This window comes from Mya arenaria, chromosome 12 (genome assembly GCF_026914265.1).
Source record: "Mya arenaria isolate MELC-2E11 chromosome 12, ASM2691426v1".
Taxonomy (NCBI): Eukaryota; Metazoa; Mollusca; class Bivalvia; order Myida; family Myidae; genus Mya; species Mya arenaria.
In genome coordinates this window covers 22,451,763-22,477,567 of record NC_069133.1, presented here as the reverse complement: position 1 = coordinate 22,477,567, position 25,805 = coordinate 22,451,763, and the positions used below count along the sequence as shown (strand labels likewise).

At 34.7% G+C, this 25,805-nt stretch overlaps 2 protein-coding genes across 4 annotated transcripts; one reads left to right on the top strand and one right to left on the bottom strand.

The window, feature by feature from the left end:
• Positions 1-1,497: 1,497 nt before the first annotated feature.
• On the top strand, positions 1,498-24,300 carry LOC128211468 (nitric oxide-associated protein 1-like). Of its 2 annotated transcripts, none has more exons than XM_052916287.1 (10): positions 1,498-1,634; positions 3,778-4,747; positions 4,956-5,084; positions 6,419-6,586; positions 6,980-7,084; positions 7,756-7,892; positions 8,409-8,540; positions 11,021-11,137; positions 11,487-11,604; positions 24,057-24,300. In XM_052916287.1, the coding sequence occupies exons 2-10, from the start codon at positions 3,787-3,789 to the stop codon at positions 24,224-24,226; spliced, it is 2,037 nt and encodes a 678-aa protein (XP_052772247.1). In that variant the 5' UTR covers positions 1,498-1,634; positions 3,778-3,786; the 3' UTR covers positions 24,227-24,300. The 2 variants fall into 2 exon arrangements, with proteins under 2 accessions (XP_052772247.1, XP_052772246.1); XM_052916286.1 differs by having other exon boundaries at positions 1,507-1,642.
• Positions 17,217-21,080, bottom strand: LOC128211467 (uncharacterized). 2 transcript variants are annotated; one of them, XM_052916285.1, is made up of 2 exons: positions 20,580-21,080; positions 17,217-20,043 (listed from the first exon to the last, which is right to left on the bottom strand). In XM_052916285.1, the coding sequence occupies exon 2, from the start codon at positions 20,034-20,036 to the stop codon at positions 17,937-17,939; it is 2,100 nt and encodes a 699-aa protein (XP_052772245.1). In that variant the 5' UTR covers positions 20,037-20,043; positions 20,580-21,080; the 3' UTR covers positions 17,217-17,936. The 2 variants fall into 2 exon arrangements, with proteins under 2 accessions (XP_052772245.1, XP_052772244.1); XM_052916284.1 differs by lacking the exon at positions 20,580-21,080 and adding an exon at positions 20,217-20,461.
• Positions 24,301-25,805: the final 1,505 nt, after the last annotated feature.

Below are 25,805 nucleotides of genomic sequence, written 5' to 3'. Positions count from 1 at the left end.
CAATCTGCTTTCAGCGCCCCTGTTACGATTGTAAGAAACAAAGGAAAATATTAAATGATAATCATTCACATACTTGTCTGACAACTTTATACGAAAGTTATACGTATTAGGGCCACTAAAAGGCAGATATTTAAAACTCGCAATCAATATAACTTTCATAAGGCGTCACAACGCAAAACAATCGTTTGAATGATTAAATTGGCATAGGAATATATACATGGAAAAAAATACAGAAACAAGATCAATAGCCAAGAGTTTAAACATAAACCCCGTTGAATGGCACAGGGTAAACGCCGCGAAAGTCATAGAACACAGAAACAAACAATCACAAACAAGAAACATGAAACAGCATAAAACTCCACAAAAATAAAATAATGAATTACTACGAGTTTGAAAATAAGCTCCTACTCAAAAAGGCGTATATACGACTGTTAGACCGTGTTATCATGAGGTTTAAAAGGCGTTGTTATGAGTTGTAAAAGGGGTTATGAAGAGTTTCAAAAGACAATATTACGCAAAAATAGGCGTCGACACGCGTTAATATTACGCTAAAAAGCAACAACATCATAATCATGATCATCGAAACAAGTCATGATTCAACTGTTTTAAATAAATTTGATATAAACTTTTTCGAGCTGAATGAAAATGATATGATAAATATAATTCTCACGACACATGTAGTTGTTTACTGAAAGAGGTAAAACAATTCTAATCCATTAATCTCAATGTATTGTATATAAGATCCTGCTAGGACCTACGATCCAGGTCAAACAATTTTTAAAGGCCTAGTTTAAGGAATGTTTGGCCTGATAATCCCCTGCTGTGCATATCCTGCTAATTGCACTGGTGTCACAGTAGGGGCAAATTTCCTGTGTATTCGTGTATTGGCTCAGGGCCATTTAGAGTCCATTTCTATCTTAAAATATCCCAAATTGCACAGCAGGATACCCAGATCGGAGATCTGATAAGACAATTTTCGATTAACAGAGGTTGTGTACAAATACGCGTGTGTTTTTGTGTGTGTGTGTTGTTTTTTTTTTTGTTGTTTTTTTTTTTGGGGGGGGGGGGGTACACTTAAAGTAGGCCTTTAATGCATTCTGTAAGGCCCAGCTACGATCTACGACCCAAGTCAAACAATACTCATTGTATTTCAGATGGTCGATTTGAGATTCACGAGCCAACTTTACACAACTGTTTAATTTTACAATATTTTTGTCGTTTCCTTTTTCTTTTAACATTATTTGTTGTCTATATATTTTGAGTGTTTTTTTCCGTAACACGCGGTGTTCAGTATAATATGCATTTATCAATACATACTCATTTAAAAAAAAATCAAAACAATGCCAGGTGCATTTATGCGACGGTGAATTAGGGTGAACATTGCTTGTTATTAAAAGCATTTCATTATTTATTTTTTTCACAGCAGTTGAAAATTTAGCTTAAATTCAGCAATCAGGTGTTGCGTAACCGAAAGCGTTTTTCACAAACAAAAAATATATTGATTTTGACAGATCGGCATGAGACATTGAATCTGGCAAATAAAGGATACATACTGATAAGAACATCGAAATTGACATTCAGATGTAGTGGCAACTAGATACTGGTGTTTTCTCTACTCTTCTAAACGTCAAAAAGTATATAAGTATGCCAATTGAATACTGAGATAATGATTTGCAATATATTTTCGCGACATGACAAAATATCATCTGTTCATTAAATTTTATTATTTTTTTTTAGAAATAGAATAAAATAAAGAAAAAGTTTATAAAATATCATCTGTTCATTAAATTTTATTATTTTTTTTAGAAATAGAATAAAATAAAGAAAAAGTTTGTGGTAAATTAGGAAATGTAGGATTATTTCATTAACCCGGTCTTAAAAGATGAATTCAGAGATAAAAATGTTTTTTTCAACCCAATTTTGATGATTTATTGAAAATGATATTAACAGTGTAATGTGTCAAAAACTTGCATCCAGTCAAAATGCCAAGATATCTATATTATATCATATGGTATCTACCACTTATTTACACTCTTGAAAAAACCCATACATGTAGTGATATTCATTGCTGTCAGGCACACGACCATTGTAGTCTAAAATAATAGATGTGTTATACGGGATTCTTCCAATCCCTAACGTCTAAACGGGAATGTGCAAAAAACAGGGGGGGGGGGGGGGGTAAAAATATTGAAATTGTTTTAAGTGAAGTATTTTATGGTTGAAATTGATCATTAAGAGTTATATTCATATTTTACCATGTAAGTGAAATGTTATTTTGCACTAAACAAGCATTTAATGCATTAAAACAAGTTGTTTACCTTTCCAATAAAACGAAAGTTGACTGACACAGAAAACAATTATGAGAAGGGGAACAACTCGATACAATCATAATAACTTGGCCTCCTCCGACAAAGCTTCAAGATAGACCTCGTTATACAATCGTAACAACTCGGCCATGGCCGAAATGTTCCGAGCGATTTAAAACTGGGCCCTGAAGCCTTGCAGGTGCCCTTCATGTATATATTGCTATGTTTTGACAGAATGAAATGAAGAAAAGCCGTCAAACTCATAATTATAAGTTGGATATTTATTTTTTGTGTACGGAACTAATATAAAATAACATTATCTGGTAATATTTCTTGTTTTTATGATATTTTATAGACTCTATATGCTTAAACCAGGAATCCTGATCGGAACAACTACCCACTTTTGATACTAAACAATTTGTACGTGAAGGATTTGCCATATCAAGTAAAAAAAAATCCACCAACGTACAATTATTTGGACTAACGACCATTAGTGAAATGGAATTGGGATATGATAGCGAATTATATTTCGATTTAGTTGGTTCATTTGTATTGATTGGTTTTCTTGATGTAATTCTCCTTCTTTTTTTCCTTTTATAAAAAGTGTTACAAAAAAATCCATCCTAATGTGTCACATTTAAGATGCAATGTTTGCTGTTTCTGCAGTTGAAGCTCATTATATTGAATAATCAATGGTTATATGCTAAATGATACTGAGCTTATGAAATAGAATTGGTGGAAAGCTGCTGCTGTTGAATTCAAATTTTGACTCATGAACCCATCGTTTTGGCTTGTAAGGAAGTTGCACCAATTGGGTTGCATTGCGCCAACTTTGACAAGATAGTAAACACAGCTCATTTATCATTTGTATTGAGCCAGAACAGCCTATAGAAAATAGATTGAAAAGGCCAATGAAGCCCATTTTTAACTATGTCCAAGCTTGTTTAAAAGCTCTAAAAAACATGTATAGGAATAAAGTTGGTGGTAAAAACATGTAAAAAATTGGTAAAAAATGCATATTTTGTTCATATGCTTTTTTTAAAGATTTTTTGCATGTTTTTACAAATAGTATGTATGTCTGCAAATCTGACCTAAAAAATATGGTATATATAAAAAGGTTTCAAACCTTGAAGGTATGATCATTGATTTTATGTATAGCAGCATGAAAAGCGAAAGTTAACAACATGATTAACGACATTTTCATTAACTTTTAAAGGTGAGATATTTGATGATGTGCTCAGATATTTCATAAAAAAGTTCAGCAGAAACGGTTGTCTGAAATATTGTTATAAATACAGCAGATCATAAGTGTATCCACTTTCACAGTGGTAACTATTTTAAAGTTGACAAATGACGTTAACAATGTTGTTTACTTTAACAAAGCTCTGATCAATCAGCCCCATGTGTCATTATTCATATTACTTCAGTACATAAAGGCTTGTGAATTGTAATTTTTTATTTATTTTTTCAGACACCTGAAATGAACGTTGTAAAGATAAGGAACACGGCGAGGATGTTTGGATGCTGCAGATTTTTTCAATATTTTTCCAAGATACAGGCAACGCCTTTGTCAACTGTGCGAGTATTCAGTTCTACAAATATTTCCCAGTTAAAAGAAACTAAGCATCAAAAGAAGAAGAAAGTTAAAAGTGTTCCTCTTGCAATTGAAGTGCTAAAAGATGGCAATTCAAATTTTGAAATACAAACACCAGAATTACCTGAATATCTTACAAATGAAAGTATTGAAGACATTAGAAGCGAGATAGAAACTCTAAGAAAAATGAAAGAAAATTTTAAACATGAGGTGAAACAATTTAAAACAGATAAAAACCTTATTGAACAGTTAGATGAAGAAGGGAATAATAAAAAAGATGAAGAATACTTGCAAAAAGCAGCGCTTATTGGAACAGCTAATGAAAAGATTGAAATGTCTGATGTTCCTTGTGGGGGTTGTGGAGCTCTGTTACACTGTGTAGATCCATCTTTGCCTGGCTTTGTTTCACAAGAGCTGTATTTGAATCATAAACTGGAGGAATTGGTTTGTCGCAGGTGCATTGATGTGAATGGTTCACCAGAAAAAGACGTCACTCAAGAAATTGACGTGGGCGTTTACAAAGCTATTTTCAAGAGAATAAAGATGGAAAAGGCTTTGGTAGTTATGGTTGTTGATGTGACGGACTTGACAAATTCCATTATACCAGGCTTTGTGAAAAATGTTAGTAAAAGAACTCCTCTGGTAATAGTGGGAAACAAAATTGATCTGATTCCTAAGGATAGTGATGGTTACCTTGACAGAGTGTTACAAAGGATAGAGGATGAATGTTTGAGGTCATCCCTGTTATACAAAGACAATATCAAACATATTTGCCTAGCTAGTGCCAAAACTGGATATGGTATTGAAGATTTAATAAGCAAGTTGCTGACATTTTGGAAAAATGAAGGTAAGGGGAAATAAGAATGTTTTAGGTATCCCTTGCTTTGTTTGGCCTAAAAACCCTGTTTGTTTAGGGTAACATCCCCAAAATTATAGGTCTTCAGTCTTTTATACCAATGTTGAAATATGAGAGATTTTATGGGTAAATTAGAACTTATCAACAAACTTTCCAACACTACAGATAAATTTAATGTTGTTGTTTTTTTCATTTTAAGGCAATGTGTATGTAGTCGGGATAACAAACTCCGGGAAATCATCACTGTTCAACAAGTTTCTGGACTCGGACTACTGCAAACATTCCTGTCGAGATGTTGTACAGAGGGCAACGGTTTCCAGGCTACCAGGTAATGTTGTGTTTCATGATTCATGTAAATATATTTGACTCTGTACACTTCATGTGTCTCTCTGTAAGGAGTTGATTAAGTTTGCGACTTTATGACAATTAATTCATGTGGTTATCTTGTTAATAGATCAGAGAGTAGAATCGTTAACTAAAGTTTCATAGTATTTTTCGTTGACATGGTTGGTATTTAGAATTTAACCATAGGAAACTAAATTACAATTTGATTTGTTTTTACGTGACAATACATGAACACCCATAAATGTAAACATAAATGTATACTACTGAATGGACCTACACTACTTAATAGACCTCCCCTTTTATTGTGCAACAATACTATGGGAGAGTACAACTTTATGGACATACACTACTTAAAGGACCTACACAACTTAATAGATTTTTACTTCTTAATACACCATCACTACTCAAAGATTGACACTATTTAATGACCATCACTATTAATAGATTTTCGCTACTTAATAGACCTACACTACTCAAATATTTACTCTATTGAATGGACCTACACTACTAAATGGACCTACACTACTAAATGGACCTACACTGCTTAATATATTTACACTACTTAATGGACCTACACTACTTAATATATTTACACTACTTAATGGACCTACACTATTTAATATATTTACACTACTTAATGGACCTACACTACTTAATGGACCTACACTATTTAATATATTTACACTACTTAATGGACCTACACTACTTAAAGGACCTACCTTACTTAATGGACCTACACTATTTAATATATTTAAACTACTTAATGGACTTACACTACTCAATATATTTACACTACTTAATGGACCTACACTACTTAATATATTTATACTACTTAATGGACCTACTCTACTTAATGGACCTACACTACTTAATATATTTACACTACTTAATGGACCTACACTACTTAATATATTTACACTACTTAATGGACCTACACTATTTAATATATATTTACACTGCTTAATGGACCTACACTACTTAATGGACCTACACTACTTAATATATTTACACTACTTAATGGACCTACACTACTTAATATATTTACACTACTTAATGGACCTACACTACTTAATGTATTTACACTACTGAATTGACCTACACTATTTTATACATTTACACTACTTAATGGACCTACACTACTAAATGGACCTACACTACTTAATTGACCTACACTATTCAATATATTAACACAATATTAAATGGAATTACACTACTTAATGAACACACACTTCTTTGATTTCTTGTTTTCATGTTGTATCTTGTATTTTTGTAAGAGCAACCTAACACATGCAGGTATATGTTGTAATCCATTTTAAGGAACCACATTGAATGTATTGGGTTTCCCAATCATGCGTGCAAGGAAACGCTACATGGCGCACAGAATTCAGCGTCTTTTGGCAGAGCGAGAGATGGAAAAGGAACTAGCTGTTGCTCGCAAGGAAAAACTAAAGCGGGAAGGACGCAGCCGCAATGCCACACTGATTGGTAAATTATTATTATTTAGTATTTACTAATTTTGTCTCTTAACATCTTAAGAACATGTGGCTGCAATTTTGGAGCTTACTTGAACACTACAGTTAAATTCATCTCTGTTTTAGTAAGAAATACATTAAAAACAATTATATATGTACAATACAGGTTCATGTATATTCAGTTATTCACACATGATAATGATACAGTATTCTACCTGCACTGTTGATAAAGACTCATTTTTAATTTGTGAGATTTTCTAATACTGTATAATTGACATTTTATTCAAGTTGAGATGAGTTAGTTAGAAATACGGTAGTTGTTTTCTCTCAATGCATTTCGAAATAACTACAATCAACTAAATATTGTTTTCACTTATTGCAATAGTGAATGTTGTTATACATTCAGGAAATGTTGGTAAGACAGAGTTTCGCTCAGAGACGGCGCTGGAGGAATGGGTGGAGAAATATGCTTCAACTGGAAACACCTTCGCCACTTATTCCCTGGACAACTGTAAGTGTTACATGTATCAAAGTTCTGCCTGGAAATCTATTCTTTAAGTTATCGGTGTTGGATGGCTGGTAACTGTTGTCTGCCAATTGTATAAAACTAGTTAAGTCTTTTGATTGGTCAAAGTAAGTCAAACAATTTTTTGATTGGTAAATATTTATCCGAATATTTATATTAACCAATCAAATCATTTCAATGTGCAAATTTGCCTTAAGATTGCCAATAGACAACTTGGCCAAGTTTTGTACAATTGGCTACAGCCTTTTCTCTTGGTATTTTGGGAGGAAGTACATGCACCTGAAAGAAAAGGTACCTATAAACATTTAGACTGACAACTATTGTTTTTGTTGATGCTTTTTTAATTTTGTTTGAATGTTACATAAAACCCATTAAGATCCTCTGTCTATCATGGGGTAACAGATATGGTGACAAGCAGACCTAGAGGGTACCGATTTGATCCCTGCTGCAACAAATTTATTTTTTCAATTTTTATTTTTTTTTATTTTGGTTTTAAGTGTTATATTTTAAATTAAATTCAATAATCAAACTTCTCACCTTGATATGCTTCACCATTTTTTTTTGTTTTATTTTAAAAAAAAATCAGAAAAGGATTTTTTTTGATTTCTAAACAAAAGGCAACATTTCCCCTAAAAGTATTTTATGCTTATCCCCAGTACAAGATGTAGATGAGAGTGACCAGGTCCAGGAGAAGGCTGAATCCTGGTTAACGGCGAGGAAGTTAGTCCATAATGAGGAGTTTCCGGATAGCTGCTGGTGTTATGATACTCCTGGCATCGTCACCGATCAACAGGTATTGTTTTTGAATGATGTTTCAAAACCTTGATTATTTTCCTTATATAATTATAAATTTCAATGTTAAGAGGAAACATTCAGACTGGTTTAAGAGCCACTGCTAGAGTCTCATTAGCACTTCATAAGTGTTGTGTCTGGATTTAATTCCATGGAAGAGATGGGAACATTTTCATTTTAAGCTTGTCAGATTTTCAGAGAAAACAAGTCAGGTTATTATGATAACATTGATTGCAGCTTTGTCAGCATTGCGGAAACATTAACCCTGGCAATTACTTACCGGTAAAAGAAATTCAAGATATTGAAATTGAACTTGGTACACATTTGTGATAATACACACATTTATTGAAAGGTGCATAACTCTTGCTTATATGATTGTTGAGTTATTATTTATTAGTTGTTTGTTTGGAGGTTGTTTTTTTTTGGGGGGGGGGGGGAGACTGGGTGGGGGGGGATGTCAATATCATATATTCAATAGAATTTAGTCTGTCAGTATATTTATTTTCTTATTTTGAAGGTTACAAACCATTTGAACCAGACAGAGTTGCGGCACATTTTAAAGAGAAAAGTGATCCACCCCAGGACGTACGTTATGGCGCCAGGTGATACCATGTTTGTGACAGGGCTTACGAGAATTGATTATCTACAGGTATGGTGAACATTGTAAACGTTTAAAATATGTTGGTTTCAAAACAAAAAGTTTATTTACACACTTTTTCCTCTTTGATTTGGAGAAATGAGCTTTGCTCAATTGACCTGCCTTGAACCTGTTCTGTACAATCTTCAGAACAGTAAAAATCAAACATCAATGTAAATACATTTTGTATGTATTTGTCTTCATTTCTGCTGGCACATACAGATCATGTTCTGGACAGAGTTCTGTTTTGTTTGATTGTTGTAACTCTTTATCATACATGTCATATTTCCCAGTGGGAGAAAAATTCCCCGAATTTCAATCCATCCCCTGGATTTCTGAACAAGATCCCCTGAGGAGGTCTCCAGGAATATGTCATGTATATTTGTATGCAGACAGAACACCCTGTTGAGCACAGCCTGGGTATAAACTTTGCAGTAAAGATGTTGCGATGGCTTATCTAAGAACACATGATTTAAGTGAAGTATATGAACATAATTGAACAGATTTTAATCTATTTAAGATGTCTTTACAAGCTGAGCAGTTTCATTTGTATTATCAAATTAATAAGGGCTTGTTTACCGGTATTTATTTTTTCCCTTTATTAACCAGGTTTTCACATAGTGAAACCTGGTTATTAGAATGGCGAACGTCGTTGTTTAGGCGGGCGGGCCACGTCAAACTCACCTATGAAACAGAATAACTTTAGTAAGGGTTGACATATCTTGACCAAACTTGGTCTTTAGAAAGAGTATATGGGTCCCTTTCATGGGATTGCGTTTGGGGTCCCTAGGTTCAAGGTCAAGGTCACTGTTACTAAAAATAGAAAAACGGTTGAAACTGAATAACTTTAGTTAGGGATGACATATCTTTACTAAATTTGATCTATAGGAAGAGTTTATGGAGACCTTTCATGGGATTGCGTTTGGCGTCCCTAGGGTCAAGGTCAAGGTCACTGTTACTAAAAATAGAAAAACGGTTGAAACTGAATAACTTTAGTAAGGCTTAACATATCTTGACCAAACTTGGTCTATAGAAAGAGTTTATGGGTACCTTTCATGGGATTGCGTTTGGGGTCCTTAGGGTCAAGGTCGAGGTCACTGTTACTAAAAATAGAAAAAACAGTTGAAACTGAATAACTTTAGTTAGGAGTGACATGTCCTGACACAACTTGGTATATAGGAAGAGTTTATGGAGACCTTTTATGGGATTGCATTTGGGGTCCCTAGGGTCAAGGTCAAGGTGACTGTTACTTAAAATAGAAAAACAGTTGAAACTGAATAACTTTAGTTAGGGATGACATATCTTGACTTAACTTGGTCAATAGGAAGAGTTTATGGAGACCTTTCATGGGATTGCGTTTGGGGTCCCTAGGTTCAAGGTCACTGTTACTAAAAATAGAAAAACGATTGAAACTGAATAACTTTAGTTAGGGATGACATATCTTGACTAAACTTGGTGTACAGGAAGAGTTTATAGATACCTTTCATGGGACTGCGTTTGGGGTCCTTAGGGTCAAGGTCAAGGTCACTGTTACTAAAAATAGAAAAACAGTTGAAACTGAATATTTTAGACAGGGTCTACATATCTAAAGGTATAAAGGAAGAGTTTATGGATACCTTTCATGGGATTGTGTCCCTAGATTCAAGGTTAAGGTCACTGTTACTAAAAATAGAAAAATGGTTGAAACTGAATAACTTAAGTTAGGGTTGACATATCCTGACACAACTTGGTATAAAGGAAGAGTTTATGGATACCTTTCAATGGATTGCATTTGGGGTCCCTAGGGTCAAGGTCACTGTTACTAAAAATAGAAAAACAGACACAGGCTGAAGTTCTTCCGTCAATCATTAAAAACCTGGTTTCGTTGCATTGCGGCGTTTCTTGTTTCATGTTTTGTGGTGGTTTATTTAAGTATATCTTATTTAATTATAACATTAAATGATGAACACATCACTGGGACCATGAAAACAAGGCTGAGACACTAATCTCATGGTGCTTCCTAGTTGTGATACATTGACTCGATTGTTCAGAACTCTGTTTTAGTTAACAATATCGTTGTTAACATTCAAAATTCAAATCATTACTGCTCCGGATGTTTAATAAATACATCTGTGATCTGCAGTGTTCTTAACCATGTTTTAGACGACTGTTTCAGCTGAACTTGTTGTATTTGAATATATTAACATATCATGAAATAGTTCGCTTTTTAAAAGTTAACAATGATGTTGATAACTTTAACTTAGTTCTGAACCATCGGCCCATTGTGATCTTACTCCAAGACAAAGCAATAAACAAGAATGCCAATGTTCCTCTTTTCAGCTGATTTCCTCTTTTTTGGCTACAAAATTTTCAATTTTTTTTGCCTTTTTCTCCGATCTATACAAAAAATTGTTTCTTTGTATGTGATATGGATACTCCAATTTCGCACTGGTGTCCTCTTGTTTTACAAATTTGCATTGGCATCCCTGAAAAAATTGTATTGTTCTTTGTAGGGCGTGAAGAACACACTTTTCACAGTGCACATGGTCCATTTCCTGCCTGTTCATGTGATGAAGACAGCAACAGCTGACCAATTCTATGCTGATAACATTGGCACAGAAACTTTTAGGGTATATTTTGCTAGACTAAAATATTGATAAATAAATAATTACAATTATTATGTACGAAATTAGCGCAAGCCTGCAAGCATTACACTGGTTAAATCCTATCTGAACTTGCTCAAATTCTGTTTATACAGCTGGGCTTATTGAAATCTGTTCATGCCAAATGGTTGTGCAAGAAGTTGAGCTTATTTATTTAAAGTTTGATCTCAATGAATGTATATATACTGTTTGTCTATACAATACTTAGGTGGAAAAAAAACATGTTAGTAAATGGAATGTGCCGTTTTGGCCTTGTTTACTTACAGACTAAAACATTATGTTCGAATCAAGATAATTATGGTATTGTTATTATAAGGTGCCTGTTGGTGATGAGGACAGACTGAACAAGCTGTCTAGCCTGTGTGGAACGGAATTTACCATGGAAACGGAGGATGCTAACTTCGCGTCTGCAGACCTGCAACTTTCCTCCTTAGGTAAATGTATTCCCAGAATGACTTTTCATGTTGCATTTTACAGGACATATTCTGTGCAGTTTTAGGCCTTATTATCTCCCAAAACAGTATGTTTTCCATTTAATTGCAAAATAAAAATATCTAATATCTACCTTTAATGATATTTAAAATCATCAACTAAGTAACATATTCTTCTGTTATGTATTTTACATTGTTTACATGTCTCTTATTGATGTAAAAAAAAAATACATTAATCCTACACACTACACATACCCTATGATGCATAAAGACATTGTTTTGTTAGGATTTTACAAAACTGAAAGGACTTCAGTGACTTCACAATCTCTGTTTTTAATATTATTGGATGTGTATGTCCATGAAGCAAGGCTAATAATAAAGCTAACAATATAAGTAATTGCCCATCCAATCTCATTATCTGTAAGTCTGTGGGTTAATTCCGTGAATCAGCCATAATTTGGTTTTTATTAGCTCTACTGGCCAAAGGACAGAAGAGCTTATGCGATGGTAATGTGTATGTAGTATACATGTGCGTCCATGCGTTTGTGCGTCTGTAAACAATTGCTTGTGAACACGATACAGTCTTCAGTTTTGATTGTTTCTCGATGAAACTTGTACAGTATTTAGATATCCATTAGAACTCTGTTCCTTTCGAAAACCAGCCAGATCCGCCCATGCATGCCTAGATTATGGGCCTTGATAGTATAAAAAAATGCTATTGTGTAAACAATTGGTTGTGAACACGAAACAGTCTTCATTTTTGATTGTATCTTATTGAAACTTGTACAGTATCTAGATATCCATTAGAGCACGGTTCCTTTCGAAAACCAGCCAGATCCGCCCATGCATGCCTAGATGATGGCCCTTGATAGTATAAAAAAATATTCTATTGTGTAAACACTAGCTTGTGAACACAATACAGTCTTCAGTTTTGATGTATCTCGATGAAACTTGTAAAGTATTTAGATATCGATAAGAGCTCGGTTCCTTTCGAAAACCAGCCAGATCCGCCCATGCATGCCTAGATTAGTATAAAAAAATCAGTTCGTCTGTAAACAATTGCTTGTGAACATGATACAGTCTTCAGTTTTGATTGTATCTCGATGAAACTTGTACAGTATTTAGATATCCTTTAGAACTCGGTTCCTTTTGAGAACTAGCCAGATCTGCCCATGCATACCTGGATTATGGGTCTTGAAAGTATAATAAAAAATGCTATTTTTAGCCAAGTCTATTTTTAGCCAAGTCTACATGAGCGAAGTTTATTTTTAGCCAATTTTACATGTAAAGTCACAATTGCTTGTGAAGGTTTGTTCAAATTATGCCCCTGGGGTCATTACTGCCCCCACCCTCCCCACGCAGATTGTCCCACAAGGGACCAGTGCGGCAACATAAACGACCTCGGCGACGTGGCGGAGGCCCCGGGAAGAGTTCTTTTTTCTTTGAAAGGGACGGACTCCCCCACCCCTTAAATTGGGAAATGTTAAAAACCTTTTTGTCTGAAACCACTATGCAAATCCTTGCTATTTTGAACAAGGCTTTATTTAGTGGTCCACTACCATGGTTGTTCAAATTATGCCCCTAGGGTCAACACTGACACTGCCCTGGGTGTCAAAATTTTCCTAGAGACTTATTTAAGAAATATTTTCAAAATCTTCCTGTTTTAAACCACAAGGCCCATACCTTTGATATTTGTTGTGGAGCATCATATGATGCATTTGAAAACATTTGAAATAATGCCCCTTGGGCAAAAGCTGGCCCCACCCCTTTTGACTTACTTTTTAATTTTTAAAGCCACGGTAATGAAATTTTGACCATGTGTTTTGCAAACTAGCATCAATGTTGTCCTTGGATGTCCTTGACATTGACCTTTGACCGACTTTCTATTTTTAAAGCTACAGAAATGACATTTTGACCATGAGTACAGTTTTGAAAGCAAATATTTTTTACCCTCAGATTACCTTTACTTGGCACATATTAAAATAGTTCATGCAACTAATCTGCTTACAACACTTCCTGTCCTCAGATGTTGAACGTGCAGCGTTTTCAGCTAACCCAAACACTAAAAGTGAACTATATATTTGTTGCCTATTACTCAAACGTACATGCTCTGGATTGAAAATGACCACAAGAGCCATGCCAGTAGAGCATAGGCCCTTTTGGGCCTCTTGTTTTGACAGACTTTTTATCAAATTACACAGAAAAGAAAGGGTACCATACTTTGGGAATATGTGTAGCACACATACAATCTTGGAGGTCTGACAATGCAATTATACCTTATTTAGATTTCATAGCACTACTTGAAACTAAATACTGTCGTAGCTATAACTTAGGTACAATTTATGGGATTTCAATCAAACTTAAAGAAATTGCAGAATTGTATAGAACCATTGGAAGGTGTGTCATTGACAAAATACATGATTTCAACTCGAAGGTCAAGGTCAAATATGGAACTCAATACTTTGTTGTTATTTTTAATGGGATCTTGATTAAACTTCACAGGATTGTGGAGAACTATTGGAAGGAGTGTAATGCAGTATCAATTCTTCTCAAAGGTCATGCTTGGAGGTCAATATTGTCTTATTTGGATTTTATAACTTTATTTGTGTCACATCCCTAAATTTGTCATCTTTAAGCTCTACTGGCCAATGTTCAGAAGAGCTCATATGATTTCACAGTGTCCGTCATCTGTGCGTCTGTAAACTGTTGCTTGTGAACACCATGAAGTCTTTAGTTTTGAATATATCTAAATCAAACTCATACAATGATTAGACATGAGAGCTTGGTTGCTGTTCTTTTAAACCAACTAGATCGGCCCATGCATGACTGGATTATGGCCCTTGTTTATGGGATGTCAGTAAAACTTCACCAAATTGTATATCAGCTCAGGAAGATTTGTCGAGCAAAAAGTGTAGTTCTTATCTAACTTCAAGGCAACACTTCAAGGTCAGTGTTGCAACATAATTGTAAAGCATCATGGGAGGTGTGTCACATATTAAAATAAAGCTAATATCTTATAGGTCAAGGTAACATTTGAATGCCAATGATGCCAAATACTTGATATAAACTTCTTTTACCATTTTTTGTGTGTCTCAACCTGAGCTTTGCAATCAATATTTCTATCCATTTGTCGGATATAAATATGGCTATGTGCCAGTCAAGCCAAACTGCAGCATTTATTTTGTTATTTTGACAGCTCCTGTTTTATAAATGAACATGATGAATGTGTTTAAAGCTACTTAATGAATAAATTAAAGTATCTCGCTCATGGTTTGTAAAATGCATTTTTTTTTTAATAACGAAATAAAGTGTGGCAAATCATAAGGAGTGTTATAACAAAAATACCAAAAGCAGGAACTCTTCAGCAAATGTTGATATTTGCTCAAATATTGTCTTTGAAGACCACAATTATCATAAGCATTTATAACGCATTGAAAATTTATTATGGCTGTGGTATTGTGTGATTGGTTGATTGACATTATCATGTAGTGTTATCAATATATCCATAACAGGTCAACATATCCACCACTTTTGTTCAAGTCCCGGTGGTCGTGTGGACTAGCTGGCTGTTTTCTAATTTATTTCTTGACTTTATCGGTGTGGGTTCGAACCAAAATACCCCGGTACTTTTTTATGCTGTAACTGTATTTTTTCTGCAATTTCGATATTTTAGAGTAAAATTATGATAAAATAAGTGTTTTCAGATGCATAACTGGAAAAACTAATTTTTGGTCCAAAAACATGAGCGAGTCACTTTAAGCTAAACCATAGCTTAATTATGTGCAAAAGCTCTAGATTAAAATAATGATAATGGTCAAATTGTGCTGAAAACATTTCCCTTTAAAATTTAGTGTTGTGTAGTACATTGTAACAAACAGAAGAAAACAGAACAAAACAGTTTTTATTTTGACATAACCACAAGCTTATTGTCATACAAACAAATAATTTAATATACAAACAAAAAACATGGCATGTGACATGTCGAAAAACAAATGCTAATAAATATGATTTCCTTCATCACATTATAAGAAATTAATTGGTGAGAGTAAATATTATATAATAATCTTAAAAACTAGGATATAAGTTTTTCATATAATGGCGCTTTAAACTATCACAGTACAATGGCAATAATTTATATAACGTTTTATATGAATGCACATTAAGACCACAAATGACTGATTATAGTATAACAGTTGGTGATCAAACATTGGATATGCTGGTAACAATACACAAACAATATTATTATGTACCGATTGTTTTAAGGAACCGAAAAGGCATTTAAGGACAAAATGTTGTTTAGATTTCAGAATTCCTATTATTTTCTTGGAACTTTATTGTGTCTTTCATGATCATTAATTAGTGCTTGTGAAATATTTCTGTGTTTTGTATTTTGAAGAAGTTTAAGGTATGACGAGTGTTATATCAAGAGGGCAATGATGGCCTTATATCGCTCACCTGAGGGAAACACTTGAATGGTGCTCTAGACATTTTCTATAATTTAAGGGCAATAACTCTTGAATGACTGTAGTGATATGGAAGGTTATCACATTTTTCAACATATTTTGCCCATATACATGTACATTCTGCCGAAATTTGGTGATGATTGGACAAACTCTTCTTAAGTAATTGATCGGACAAGACCAATTTCAGGTAATTTCTATAATAAATGTGCCATAACACTCAAGTGATTAGAGCCATGTGGCTGGTTATCGAACTTGTCCAAGATAATATGTCCGTACACATTCTGACCAAATTTGGCCAGGATTGGTCAAAGGGTAGTATTTAAGCTATTGATCAGAAAACATACTGAATGCCCCCCGCACAAACTCCTGCCTGCCCGTACGCCGATTGTGAAACGTTAATATGTCTTGTTTTTGCGTATACAAACATAAGAAAAAGTATGTGTTTAAAAGTTACAAAAGGCCATTACTCTAACAATATTTAAGTTGGAGTTAACTTGTCACGAAAGAGCCCATTGTTACTTTGAATAAGTTTATGAAGATAGATCTTATAAGGGAAAACTTAAGAGTCGATTCTCAATATAAAATTTTGTACCAACGCCTGCTTCTTCCAATACAATCGTAAGCTTTTTTTGTAATCAATAAATACACAATGTAGCTTTTATAATTTGCTTTCAATGTTCTTTTGAATTAAACACAGGATCCACTGTGCTATATTTTATTTTTTTAATCCTAACTGAGCTTTTAATAAAATTCAAATTTCATAAGCCTATGATTTCAGTTTTTCATTCAATATGACAGTGGCTAATTTGAAATGCAGTCACGCGAGGTGTGACTGTGGGAGTTTCTGTGGTAATAACGTCATTTACATCTGTACTACAGTCATACTATTTAGGTCACCGGATAAAGACATTTTCCCACACCCACTAACAAAAAACATTTTCTAACTGGGTAAAAATGTCATCATTTTACATGTTTTATACTGGAGATCATCATCAATATTGAAAATATTCTTTGTGAAGTTGTATCCAAATAATTCAGTCCATTGATCTATGTATTAGGTGAACACCATTTCGAATATTATCTTTAATACACACAATAAGGCCACGACTTCGATTTTGATTATAGGATAAGAAAACACTTTAATTTCATTAGTAGAGTTCCGTTTTAATCAATCACTCACTTAGGCATACAATGTCATACTCACAAAAATGTAATCTTCAGAGTCATTTGATGTTTTTCTAATGAGTAAGTCCTTATACATTCCAAGAAAGACACTTGGATACACTCCCACAAGAGTCCTAGCATGGTCCATGTAAAAACAGGTTGTTAATGAACAGTGTATCGACCTCTTTGTAGTCCCTCCGGGCCATGAGCATACTAGAAATCAACTTCCGGCGCTTTTGACAATCTCTTTTTCGTCAGGGAGTCGATGAAACAGCGAAATTGCCATGCGTTCTGTTGCTTTCTGATATAAGCGAAATTTCGGTGCCCTTGTTGTCATTTTTAAACTTGCTGATTTGTTTTAATAAAACTGTGTAAGTCTTTGTGTTGTTTGTTTATTTCCGTTGAATTTTGACTTGATGACCCATGATGTTTTAGTATCATTTAAAAGGGTTTTGTATGCAGAAAAAATATTTTACATGAAACGAGTTCTTCTTGTCTTCAGATTGTATAATATTTCATTTAATGTTCGATTTCAGTTGAAATTAAGAGTGAATATACAACCTGTTACAAGCTTGTGTATGATGTTATTTCAGTTATTTGTTTTACATATAAGTCAACAGCAAGCAAACAATTTATTTGGTACCAAATTCACATGGGGTTCGCCGGGCATCATAATGTTTCATTAAGGCTCATGCACCTATAAACGAACTAGCTTATTTCTGAGTCGGATTCCTTAAGTTCTGAGACGTGCATGGGATGATTTCTGCTATGCCACAACTTATTTAACGCAGCAATTCTGTTCCTTACATGTTCATCAAATTCTCGTATGTTATTATCCTTGGCTATCTCCTGTGCTTTAAATGCCATACTATAAGCCATCTGTAGGTCATGTTGTCTGAAGTAGAAGTCACATTTTCCTAGACATACTTGCATTTGTATTATCGGAGGTAGGGACGTTTCAGCAGCTTCTAAGAGATTGATGTATTTCCTAGCTGCCATGATATCTATGTCGGGAGGTTCTAGTTCTTTATTTGCCATTGTTAAACCATTGTCCCCACAGCACATTAATAAAATAACGAAACGACACGCGGCATAGGCAAGCCCTAGGTCTCCCTCTAAGCCGCATTCATTCCTCTCAAAGGTAAAGTTATCCATTGACCGGAAGAAACTGTCTCTAGCCTTTTCATACAAATCCTTGTATAATTTTAAAGCAGTTTTCCTTCGGAAATCTATTTGACACATTTGAGCTGTTGTGCATCTGGCATCGTTGAGAAAAAGCCATCCCGCGAGTCTGCCCCTACATTCCAAGTAATTGCTTCTTGCTTGTGCTATCAGCTCATCAAGAAGGGTTCTAAGTTTTTGAAGTTGCTTTTGCCCAAGGTATATTCTAGATTCAGAATTTAACAGTTCTAGCGTAAACAGATGGGGATTACTTGATTTCTTGGCGATCTGCAAGGTTGCTTGGACGTGTCTTTTTGAAGATTCAAAGTCGTTTGCAAATAAATCTGCCCTTGCATGTAAATATCCAACTATAAAACGAATATCATAGTCATGAGAAAACTGTTTACTAAATGTTGAAGACATCTCTTTGAAAGTATCTATTTTTCCTTCGTTAATTAACGAACTTAGTAAAGCGAATGTTGAATTAGTTTGTAGTTGATGTTGATTACACGGAGAAATCATTGACACCTGTTTGTATAACTCATTGTGTCCTTCGTCAACCCTGTTGCTAGATCCATTCTGTTTACAATTGTCACTATCTATATATGAATATGCGGAAGATATACTGACGCTTTTATCATTATGAAACGCATTTCCGCTTTGTAAATATTCCTTGTGGGTGGTTGTGCCAGTCTTGGTGAAGATCACATTGTCCTGTAAACGCAATGGCTGATGCGTTGTCTCACTGCGTATTTCTGCTCTTTCAAATGGTAAAAAGCTGTCACAAGTTTCATTAAATCCTGAATCAACTTCGTCGAATGGAACTGACTCATGCTCCTCGGACTCACTCGGTTCTGCTCCATTTTTAAACTGTTCTTTATCAATAGCATCTCTTATTGAAACATTTTTACCACGTTTGGTGTTTAAATCAGAACATGTGCTCTGGCCAGAAGTGTGGACGGTCTGGTTAGTGTCGTTGTCTCTGCAATCATTTGTTTCGTTAGTTATTCCTTGTGGATTCAGTTGATTCATGGCATTCAAAATATATCTATATTTCTTCATCAACGCTTTGTACAATGTTGGCACAGTTGCGCTATCCTCCTTCACTAATAAAATTTTAAACAAACACAAGCATCTGTCGTATTTAGTCTCTTTGGCACCGATTCTGTCCAAATTACGCTGATTTACAATACTAGCTTCAAATAAAACATCAGTCACATTTTCAACCTCAATATTGTCTAGAAATAAACATGGGTACTTTTGAAGAACAATAAATAAATCTTTATTTCTAACATCATTTTGGACACTCTTTAGAAAGTCGTCACATTCGTCACAGTGAAGTCTAAACTGTCGTTCTTCTGATGGTAAACTCGTGGTGTCAGGCAGCTTTTCGGCAAGGTGGTCATAATCTCCATTTTTCAACGCTTTTCTGAAAGACTCGTATGCGGCCGGACCTCTGGTTGGAAGAATCGAGAGCAGTTTCCGTACCCGCTCTCTTTGCGTAGCAGACGAAGTGATAACTTGGGCATCGTTGTCGGTGAGAATACCGTCCTGAATAAGTGAATCCAGCACTGGTCCTCTTGGGTCAAGGTCAGAGGTGAAACTGACCCGATTCTTCCGCAGAGTATCCTCTTGGCACAGATACATGGCAAATCTGTACAATGAAAATATAAATTTCTTTCAGCGTTGTTGTACAAAACAAATACACGTGTTTTCTTAGAAATTGTACATAATTTTATTCTTAGTCCAAATTTTAGAAATGATTTTCTTAATTAAGCCTTATTTTCCTTTACAACCTATTTAAGTTCTGTATGTTTTATGCATTACGTGCACAGTGATTGACATGTCATGCAATATGACCCATGATTGGAAACAATTTATTCGTATGGTTATAGTGCCAAATCATTTAGATGATACTGTAATCGTTTAGTTTCGGTTCAGTTCAGCTTGGCAAAATTATTGCATCATCGATCATAACAATGCTATAAATAGCATAAGTGGAAAATTATTACGCAGTTTGGAAAACATTCTAGGCCAAGTTAAGTATTAAGTTACTCCGCCTACTTACATTAAATCTATAAAAAATATGTATTGCAAAATCAAATCATTGGCAATAAAGTTGCGGTTTTATGTATAATCTTTAATGAAGTTTGCTGTTGAAAATCATTCATTTTTAAAGCATGTACTCACCATTTAAACTTGGAAACAAGTCATGTTTTTTTCCAATTTTCTGTTTTATACGCGTCTGTTTTGCCTCGTTTCATTTAACATCCAGTATCCACTATCTGAACGATTGTTTACTTGATCTACAAGTCACGTTGGTCTCACACTTCCTGTTGCATCCGTTTTGCCAGCCTCAATTGTTTCTGAATTACATTCAACTCACTATAATTATAGAACGACAAAGGACGTAGTGGTTTAACGATGCAGGATGCATTATGAAATGGTGTATGTTTTAGCGTCTGTTATTTTTTATACAAGACAATTCACGCTTTGTGATTAAAGCTGCACTCTCACAGATTTACCGTTTTTATAACTTTTTTTTTTATTTTTGTCTTGAAATGAGCAATTTTTGCGTAAACATCTGCAAACCAGTGATTTAAGACTGCTGACAAAAGATCAGATCGCATTTTTTAGCTCTACTGGCCAAAGTTTACATGTACATGTAAATTCAAGTCTAGAGTTAAGGGAGACAATTTGCAAGTCTAGGTTTTTGAGAGACAATTTGCTTTTTGCTTCTGCAGTTGATTTTGTGAATTACTCTGCCTTGTTCTTGTTGAAAGCCCAAAGGCCATTTTTTAGCTTTAAGTTCTGTAGTTTGCACATTCATCTTAACAAAATTGGTTGTGAATGTTTAAGTTATGCACCTGGTGTCATTACTGGCCACACCCAGGGTTCACAGGTTTGGTAAACATAAATCTGGAAAGGTTTGAAAATCTTTTTGTGTGTTCGTGCATCCATCTCAGCACAATTGATTGTGAAAGTTTGTTCAAATTGATCAAGGATGCCCTTGACTTTGACCTTTTGACCAACTTTTTTTAACTTTTAAAACTACAGAAATTTTTACTATGAGTACAGTTTTGAAAGCATTTTTTTTGTCAGATGACATTTACTTGGCACATATTAAAATAGTTCATGCAACTAATCTGCTTACAATACTTTCTGGGCTCAGATGTTGAAAGTGCTACGTTTTCAGGTAACCCAAACACAAAACATAAAGTATATGTCTGTTGCCTTTTACCCATACATACATGCTCTGGATTGATATGACCACAAAAGCCATGCCAGTAGAGCATAGGCCCTTTTGGGCCTCTTGTTTATATTTCCGTTCAAAAATTAATGTTTTAAGGCTACGGTTTAAATGCATAACACAACAATTTTTGAACTTAAATATAAAAATCTGAGATGTATTTTTTTGGTTTACATGCATTTTCGCATAAATTGGCTCGTTCCAAGACAAGAAATAAAAAAGTTGTCAAAACGTTCAATCTGTGAGAGTGCAGCTTTAATAATAAAATTATTGGCCTTCATAGGTATTGTTACATAATTGTCTAAAGTTGTGCATTTGCCAAAATATTGAATCGGTAACAGACATAAGCAATGAACTCTCCACAATAACAAGTAAACCTATATACTTGTTTACGTATGACGCTTTGAAAAAACGTTCGGTATTTATCAACTAGGACTTCCTGAAAGAAGACAAAACCTGTGTTTCTTTAAAATAAGTAGTTACTGAATAACTTGCGCAACTCATTTTACCACTTAAGAGCTTAGCAGGTTTAAACGTGTAAAATGATTCACCCTGTAGATCCGATTCTCTCATAGATTATACTAATGTAGTCTTCTGGTCAAAAAGTAAGAAATGTACTTGATTATACAATACTTTTCTCTATTTACGTATTTAGTGATAATAAAGAAATGTACTGCTCCAAATTTGGTTCACTTGAAATATAAAGAAATATTAAACCCATCAAAATATGAAAGTTACAAAATGAGTTTTCTTTCTATTAAAATGCACACAGGATTTAAATAGTACTCAGTAGAGGGAAGAAATTGAGACTTTTCAAGCAACTGGGGTCAGAATGATAATGAAGCGCCCGTTCACTTATCGAGGTTTAATAGTATTTTTTGTACATTATATTTTTTTTGAACCTCGTCGGATGTCCACGGTTAATCTGTTCGACTATACTCGAAACATCAGTTCGTGTATCATACATCGATCATGTTTATTCGACAACGGCTTTTCGCAGGAGGAAATGAAACAAATTAGGAATGTTCAATAAAATAGATACATTGTTTTGTTGGGCCAGCCCATCTTTTATCGTGTAGGTTTAGATGGTATTTTTGCAAAGCATACGTAAAGTCGCGGTGGTTATATGTTTTTAAGCACTTATTTGAGGTTTGGATTGTAAATTATCGGACACAAATTTTGGTCATATTGCAAGCAATACATGTTCTTGTTTAAGTGATTAAAAAATAAATAATTAAAACTACAAAATATACCGGGGGGACATAGTTAAATGACTCAATGCCCATCAAAACAAACGTCGATTTTTAAGCGCATTAGCGTCTCTGCTGTCTTTTCAACCGGAAGCTGTATTCGAAGTACCGCCTTATTCATCGTCTGATAAGTAGTACATGCAAAATATTCTGATATTAATGAAGGTTAGATGTGTATAGTGACTGCTTTGTCTGGAAATGTTAATTGTAAAATGACGATGATCTAGATATTAACTGCTGTTTGGGATTATTTGTGTCATTTTTGGCGAAAGAGTACTGTACAAATAATCGCGTTTTAATTTGTATGAAAGTAGGTCGGTGCATATGGAATCAAAGGACTGAAAGTCCTTTAACCTGATTAATTGGTAACCAATTATAAACACACGTTTTGAAGTTGATATAATTAATACTATACGTTGGATTTTCATCTATCACAATATCGAAATGATTAACACTTAATTTAAACTTCAAAAATACTTCAAAGTTGTAAAACATTCGGCTATTTATCAGTTATCACTTTTGTATATTTTCGTTGACACAGTTTCCACGAAAATTTTCCCAAAATGTTAATTTGTATTAAGTCTATATCACGATTGAGTAGGTGTAAAATGTGGTCGAACATATTATTAGAACTGCATACTTAAACCAATTTGTCGCATGAACGACATGGCTCACTGTACTGTGTGGTAAAACTCCCACATAACTTCACAATTGCGATATGTTTGCACATTCTGAACGAAATCGATAATAGAACAGTTTAAAGCGCATTTAAACTAATAAAGGCACATTTAATCTTAGTTCTTTCTTAGTAAAGCCACATAATAGCATACGGTGGGTTGCGCAAATATTTATTTTCATCTACATGTATATCATATATTAAGCTGGCAAGTCGACCAAAGATCAACGCAATCATAATTATGCGCAAATCTCTATAATATATACATGTACATATTAAGACACCGTATTATGAACAATGCTTAGCGCTTCTTAGCACTTTATGATTGGAAGTAGCAAATTGGCTCTAGCAGTCCTCAAATGGCTTTTGTTTAAACTTTAAAAGGTCTTCCCGCTTTAAGACCCCGTCTTCTCAAAACATAAGTTTAATGCGCTCTTTTCGCAATTGATTAATGAATAAATAAATTTACCAACCCGGACTTTCCTTTCCAGGCTGGGTATCGATCGCCGCGGCCCCTTCGGAAGTTGTGGTTCGCGCCTACACGCCAGGTGGACGGGGCATGAGTCTCCGGTCCCCGGCTCTGCTGCCTAACATCGTCGCCTTCAAGGGAACCAGAATACCTAGAACTAAACAATATCAGATGAGAAAATTGAGAATGTAGTTTTGTGAGACTACATGTTAATACATTGATCTGTAGTATTGTTATAATGAAGAGTTTAAAATAATAAATGACAGTACAATATAAACGTTGTTATTGGTTGTTGGTTTTTAGAAAAACTTAAAAACTGCAATTACCATTTGGACCACAAGGATATATACACCATTTAAGCTAAAGAGATACTAGTATAAGATCATTTTAAATGCCATGGAAAGTAGTGGAACCATATAGTAGAATTCCTGTCATTATGTGTCTGCTTCTCCGATCGCTGTTAGTTACACTACTGACGTCGCTTTTGTATATTCCATCAACACTGTTAACACTCCTGCCGTCGCTACTACCCCTCCCATCTTCGTTGTATGCAGCCATTGATGTCCATCACATCGTCATTGTTAATGGGGGGTGGGGGGGTACTCTGGATGTTATTACTCACCGTTACATGTACACTTGTTTTACATCATGTGTCCTTTTCATCTATTTCAAATCTTAACAGAACATCGTTGGCAACCACAGTCCTTTCTTCCGACACTCCATGATAAATACCCTGGGGAAATTGACTGACAAAATCTCGTTCTAATGATTATGCATGGGGCAGGGAGACAATTCTTTTTCCAATGAAATCGCACGTTACAATAAAATGCTCTTCAATAAGCCTGTATTGTCAGATGTCTCCTCAGACGAGTGGTCTACTTAAGTGTTTTAAAATTTGTTGCGATCTGGAAGACTGAATCAAATCCAGCTATCGCCTGAATACTTTTCAGTGCCTGTGCATATTCCCGCACTGATTCCTCGCGGAACAAATGAAACTGCCTCATCAATTATTCATGATTACGAGGTTTTCCTAGCCAATTTGTCCACACAACGAACTCGGCGCAGTTATGTATCGGGGGTATCCAACGATGCAATTACAAATGCACATAAATGAATATGAAAAGATCAGATTTTAAATTCGACTTCTAGCTACTTTTGCTACATGATACCGATGAAATAAAGAATCACTACTTCAGAGCCTATCGATACCGGGATTTCTTAAAGGCCTAGTTTAAGGAATGTTTGGCATGACAATCCCCCGCTGTGCATCTCCTGCTAATTGCACTGATGTCACAGTAGGTGCCAATTTGCTGTTTATTTGTTTATTGGCTCAGGACCATTTAGGGTACATTTCTATAATAAAACCTCCAAAATTGCACAGCAGGATATTCAGATCGGAGCTCTGATAAGACAATTAGGCATTTAGATTAAAATCAATACACAGACATTGTGTGCAATACACTTTTTATTATTATTATTTTATTTATTTATTTATTTATATTTTTTTTGGGGGGGGGGGAGGGGGTCACTTATAGAAGGATTAAACTAACTAGCCCTTTAGCACAATTCATAATCCGGTATTGAATTTAGCAAAAAAGGTAAGTATCATGGTCAATCCTACGTCTATTGTGTTAAAATATAGCATATGTTAAGCAGAAAACTGTTTTTGTTATAAAGGCGTTCATGTTTCTACCATTAGTTAGCCATTTGGTCCACAGAACGGGGCAAATGCGCAAAGTCGTGATCATTTTTGGAGCTACTGTTACAATGT